This window comes from Strix aluco, chromosome 6 (assembly GCF_031877795.1).
Source record: "Strix aluco isolate bStrAlu1 chromosome 6, bStrAlu1.hap1, whole genome shotgun sequence".
Lineage (NCBI taxonomy): Eukaryota > Metazoa > Chordata > Aves > Strigiformes > Strigidae > Strix > Strix aluco.
The window spans coordinates 43,604,266-43,610,300 of NC_133936.1; the positions used below are offsets into that span (position 1 = coordinate 43,604,266).

A 6,035-nucleotide genomic window follows, 5' to 3' on the forward strand; every position below is an offset into this window, starting at 1 on the left:
CTGCCTGGGTGCTGGGCAGGGGATTGTGTCTGGCCAGTGGGGGTGCAATTGGGGGATCCATCCTTGGTGTCATGGGGTTTCTTCACTGTTTCCAGGGGGAAGGTTGTCCTGGGGTACACAGAAACGGAGCTGTGCAGGAGAGGGTCCGGGTACCAGTTTGTGCACGCGGCTGACATGATGCACTGCGCAGAGAACCACGTGAGAAGTGAGTACTGGGGGGGGAGCAGCAGCACTGGCTGGGGCGGTGTGTTTGTGGGTGCCCTCGTGGCTCCCCGGGACTGGTACAGCTCTGGCCGTGCCAGTACTGTTGCTCCTTGGTGGGCTGTCTGTCCTGGGTCTGGAGCAGCTGTGCTAAAGGCTCTCCCCTCCTGGGTATTACCTGCTTGGGGAGCTGGCAGCAGGACAGCACCGCACATGGCATCGTGTGCTGGCCTGCATCCCTCTTCTGCCCCCACGTGCAAGAACCTTGTGGCATCTTTCACGTGCCATTTGTCTGCCCTTGTGGAGTTACCATGTCTGTGCTGCCTCTCTTCTCTCTTTCCCCCAGTGATGAAGACGGGGGAGAGCGGGCTGACGGTTTTCCGGCTGCTGACCAAGAAGGGTGGCTGGGTGTGGGTGCAGGCCAACGCCCGGCTGGTGTACAAAGCGGGCAAGCCCGACTGCATCATTGCCCAGCAGCGAGCCCTATCGTGAGTATCACTAGGACTCCGGCTGCCTTCACCTGCTCTCGGCCTGGGTGGCCATGGGGCTGCCCAAGGCACGTGGAGGCAATGAGAGTGGAGGAAAGGGTGGTTGGGTTGCATGGGTGGCACTTTGCAGCACGTGCCCTCCTGTAGTAGGGAGGCACAAGTGAAACGGCTCTGAGAAGGTGGTTGCAGACACGCTTGCTCCTGCCTGGGGTGAGCCCTGGATGTGCAGCCCTTTCCTGAGCCATGCAGACCTCCCTGTGGGCTCCCCAGAGCCAGCCCAAACCAGCACCCTTTTCTTCAGAAAAGCCAGGGCAGTTTTGCTGTTGGGAGGGTGGTTTTGCCTGACCCAGAGGAGGTGCTCATGCTGTTTCCATCTCTTTTTTTGGTTGGTTTGGTGTTTTTTTTCCCTCCACGCTGAAGGAATGAAGAAGGGGAGGAACATCTGCGGAAGAGAAACCTGCAGCTGCCTTTTAGCTTTGCCACAGGGGAAGCAGTTCTGTATGAGAATGATCTTCCTGGGTTCCTGGACTCCTTCCAGGCTAAGGAGGAGTTGCAGACACAAGCAAACTCCCATTCAAAGCAGTGCTCGGTAGACCCCAACTCTCTTCTTGGGGCCATGATGAAGCAAGATGCATCCATATACATCTCCCACGCTGATAATGTGCCTCAGTTCTCCTTGCCAGATCTCATCACTGAGCCTGATGGACTGAGCCAGAATGAGGAAGTCAGTGATGCTAAGGAGGACAGCAACTCCCTCCTGGTCATTATTGAAACCCTCTTTGAGAAGAGTGGGGTGGACGGAAACATCCGTCAGACCCTCCAGAGCCTCAATATGGACAATGCAGAGCTGCAGCGGTGGGAGGAGGCTCTGCTCACCTTGGATGCAGAGGAGGAGCCACCAGCTCAGGAGGTTGGCGAGAGGCTGGGTGCTGAGGTGACATCCTCTGTGGAGCAGATGCTCCTCAGGGAGGATGCTGGGAAGAGCATGGACTTCCTGAACTGCAGTGCATCACCCTGCAATGAAGAAAACAGTGCTGCGCCTCGTTTCCAGCACTGCTGGGCAACTAATTCAGTGTTTCAAGCCCCACCAGAGCCCCAGGCACCTGATGCACAAGGCCAAGATGCTGTGGTTTCTCTAGTCTCCATTACATCCAAAGTCAGCTCTGCTCAAGCAGAACAGCAGGTCTCGTTTAACTCGGCTGGGCTGGTGGAGGGGACTGTTCTGGATGTCCCGGTCTCCAGCAGCAAATCCTCCATAGCACTTCAGCTGGCAAACCCGGGACAGGTGCTTCAAGGAGAAGTCACCACCTCTGCTCCCATAGATAACGCTATTCCTAATGATCAGATCCAGCCCGGGTGCAAGCTGGTGGGCTCAAGCTGCCCACCTCTGTTACACTCAAACACACTAGTGACTCAGTGGCACAATGTCCCGGTCCGGGCAAACCCAGCCAATGCTTTGGGGCAGAGCACTTCTTCTGGAGGTTGCCCATCAGAGGCTTGGATGGCCATAGCTCCGAAACAGCTGGAAGTGGCAGGAAGACATGTGGAGTCGCAAACTCTGCTGGCTGGCAGCCCCGAGAGCCCCCCGGGGGCTGGGCTGTGGTTGCTGCCCTCCCAACCTGCTCCTTGCCCTGCACGGGGCTTGCATGAGTCCTCGTTCTCTGGGGCTGGGGACCTCCATCATGAGGAGGTTGCTCTCCCTGCACAAGCATCAGCACCCTTAGGAGTCAGCCAGCTTCTAGGGGATGGTGGCTTCCTGGAGCAGCCACCGATACCCCACCTTGAGCCCGGCTTTTCCTGGGAAGGGGAGCAGGCAGTGCTCCGAGGGGACAAGCGGTTCGTGCAGTGCCAGCCGTGGCTCCTGCAGACTGGGGCAGCTCCTTGGAGATGCGGTGGGGCGGGTGCGGTGCAGCACAGCAGGCTGGGGTCCAGCACAGGTCCCAGCACCCACTGGACAGACCACGTTGTGCTGCCTGAGTGCCAGTATGGAAATAGCCTTTGTAGACACGAGAGCAACTTTATTAGGGATGCCTCCAAACTATCCCTTCCCCAGCAGCTGGGCACTTTCCCTTCTCCCAGCGAGAGCCACCCTGGAGTATCACGTTCCTCACAGGGCTCAGTTTTGAGGTGCTCAGCAACTCTCCCTGCAAAGGTGGGTGCAGGAGCACTGCCCTCCTCTGAGCAGGGCCCTGGCTTCTTCCCACCGGAGTCCTTTGCGGGTGGGCAGCCGCTCTGTTCCTGCGAGGTCCAGCTCAAGGTGAGGTGTGAGGGCTGCAGGACCTGAGGGGTGCCCCAGCTCACACGGACGGAGCGATGGGTGTTACGGGGGGATGCAGGCACAGCATCGTTTGTGGGCACCTCACTGTGAAGCCACACTTGGAAAAGCCACCAGCAGTTACGAGCTCTTCTGGCTGTGCGCACTTGCGAGTGGTGCCCCAGGCTTCCTGGTCACTCAGGATTTTGTCTTCCAGTGCCTGAAACAAGGTGCCCTAGCAGAGCTTTCAGGCAGTCTAGGATGAAGTGTTTGGTGTGGTTTGGTTTTACTTTGTTCTTCCCCCTCCCCTGCCCATGAGAAGTCTTTCAGGGAGATGCAGCCATGCCAGTGGGGAGATTTGTCAGACTCTTGGGGACCAAGGAGGGACACCCTGCTTGCTTCTCGTGGCAGCCTCTTGCAGATGGACCTGCTGCCTTACAGGCATGTGGCACTGAATTGCTGTTTCTCGATGCAGCGTGGTCTCCTCATCACCTGTGTGTGTGGACCACCCCGGACATGTTGCTGTTCAGTCCTCTGCATCATCTCGGCCTGCCTGAGCCCCTCTGCTCTGCTCCTTGCTCCCTCCCTCCTGTGCTCTCTATCTCCTCCTCCCGAGCCCCTAGTGACCCAGTTCCTTTAGAAAAGGGGATGTTACCAAGCACTCTGAGAAGCTCAGCAGCATCTGAAGGGTCTTTGTGGGAGGTGGAGGGCGTGAGAGCAGAGGCAGCTCAGGTGTTGGGGCTCTTTGGCAGCCTTTCCAGGGAATCTGTTGTGACCCTTCTGGGCAGCAGGGTGTGGAAGGTCCAGCCAAGCTCCCCTTGGGTTTGTCCCTGGCTTGTTCTTGCCTTCCTCTCCTGCGCTCAGCAGTGCCATTAGATGGAGAAATGATGGGGTTTGCTCCTGCAGTTGCTCAGGATGGTGTAGTTTTGCCAAAGCAGCGAGAAGGAAAGGTAGGAAGGGGTGCAGTGACTGTCGTCTGTCTCTCCCCTTTGGACCAAGTTTGTGCCCTTCAAACTGTCATCCTGGAGACCAGCACAGCCATTTTGTTGAATTACTTTTCTTTTGTATTTTTTAACCTAAGATGTGAAATTATTTTGTTTTCTCTGCCGTGGGGCAAATTCTCCCAGATCCATCAGGGAAACCCCCCAGAAAAAACAATGATGGGGAGAGGGTCTGGTTCAAGACCAGATGTGACAAGCCAGGTTGGTTAGAGCCATTGGAGACCTACAGACCTTTCCCCCCTTGCACCCCTCACCCCAAGCATTGTGTCTGCCTCTCACACCAGTATTAAGCACGTACTGTTTGCCAAGTGAGTAAAATGAGGTAATTAGCGCAGGGCTAGCCCAGCAGCAAGCCTGCATGTGTCCTGGTGTGGGGTGGCCTCATCTCCCTGGGTCTCCTCCTTCGTACCCTCCTTTGCCTCGCTGTGCTGGGGCTCCCTGGGCTGCTTGCAGGCCAAGATGGGGCTCGGGAAGGGTTGAGGTCCTGGAAGCAGGCCAGACCCCTCCAGAGTGGCCTGGAGGAGTGCCCAGGGCAGGGCAAGGAGCTGACTGACTGTGGTATGGAGCCTTACAAATCAGCAGACCCAAAAAGCAGCAAGATGGACTCTGCTTACCAGCCTTTGTTGTCCTGGCACCTATTCAGGCGATGTGAAGGGGGTGCCGAGGGCCCCCGGTCCTGCAAGACCTTGGGCAGGGGGCACCCTGCCAGGCTCTACTGATTGGGGCCAAGACAAACCCCTGGTGTTCTGTTACTTGTGTCTTATCTCTTTATACGTTGTGTATGTGCACATAACATCTATTTTTGTGGCAGTGCCTCATTTTACGCTTTGTGATTTCTTTGTATTGCTGTTGGCAGACGGATAATGCTGAGGAGAAAAAGATGTCCTGGAACTCACCCCCTGTATTTGGTTACGTATTAAAAGGTGATTTGCTTTGTATAGTGGTGATGGTTTGTTTTGACCTGAACCAGTGTCTCTCCATTTCCCTCTTGACTGAGCAAGGATGTGAAAAAGCTTCCTTTTGGCTCAGCCCCGAGTCTGATTTCGCTGGGCTTTAGCTGAAGGAGGACAGTCCTGGCTCACCCCCTCTTCCTACATGCGGGGAGGCACGGGGCTGGGATCACAGATGGGGAAGGGCTGTGCTTTGCCTCGTACAGTGTAATTTTGAGGAGGCGTGCAGCCATGTGGACACCCTCGGATGCTACAGGCAATGAAAACAGAGGTTGCTGCCCTGTGCCTTTGGGCTCTGACCTTGCTTGGTTCCTGGCCCTGTTGCTGCATGGGACTCGGTGGAGCATTTTGGAAGGAGGGAGCTGGGGGGACCATGGCTGGTGCACGCACGTACCCCCTGCCACGGGGTGAGTGTGCAGCCGTGTGTGCTCAGCCCAGGCTGCGTGTGACACGCTTGTTCTCACTGTCCCCAGCCACTGTGGCCGTGCCCAGCAGCAGGGGGGTGACGGTGTCACCTGGTTGCGCCCCTTGACTTCCCTGCACGGTGGTGGGGTTCACGCACATGGTTCCACTCGACGCTGACACGTGTGCACAGCTTTTTGGGTGTCACTGCCGCACACACTTGTACACAGACACATGTACTCTGGGGCGGTTCAGTCTGGAGAAGAGGAGGCTGAGGGGAGACCTCATGGCCCTCTACAACTCCCTGAAAGGAGGGTGCAGAGAGGGGGGATGAGTCTCTTGAGCCAAGGAACAAGCGCCAGGACAAGAGGGAATGGCCTCAAGCTGCGCCAGGGCAGGGTCAGACTGGCTCTTAGGAAGTATTTCTTTGCAGAAGGGGTTGTTGGGCGTTGGAATGGGCTGCCCAGGGAGGTGGTGGAGTCCCCATCCTTGGAGGGGTTGAAGAGTCGGGTTGACCCAGCGCTGAGGGATCTGGTGGAGTTGGGAACGGTCAGGGTGAGGTTCATGGTTGGACCGGAGGAGCTTCAAGGGCTTTTCCAACCCAGAGGATTCTGTGATACTCGGCTCTGGCAGACACACTGCCACACACGCTGCACGCAGAGAGCCCGTCCATCACCCCCACTTCCCCCATCACTCCCCCTTCAGCCCCCCCTTACCCCCCCTCACCCATCACACCCCC

General features: G+C 57.2%; 1 protein-coding gene across 1 annotated transcript in view; it reads left to right on the forward strand.

The window, feature by feature from the left end:
* LOC141925491 (uncharacterized) overlaps nucleotides 1–4,880 on the forward strand; it is a 30,947-nt gene extending 26,067 nt beyond the window's left edge. The window contains exons 8-10 of the mRNA XM_074829855.1: nucleotides 96–205; nucleotides 548–689; nucleotides 1,110–4,880. Coding sequence (XP_074685956.1) covers nucleotides 96–205; nucleotides 548–689; nucleotides 1,110–2,973 — 2,116 coding nt within the window. The 3' untranslated portion in view covers nucleotides 2,974–4,880. The remainder of the gene's footprint in view (nucleotides 1–95; nucleotides 206–547; nucleotides 690–1,109) is intronic.
* The last annotated feature ends 1,155 nt before the right edge of the window (nucleotides 4,881–6,035 follow it).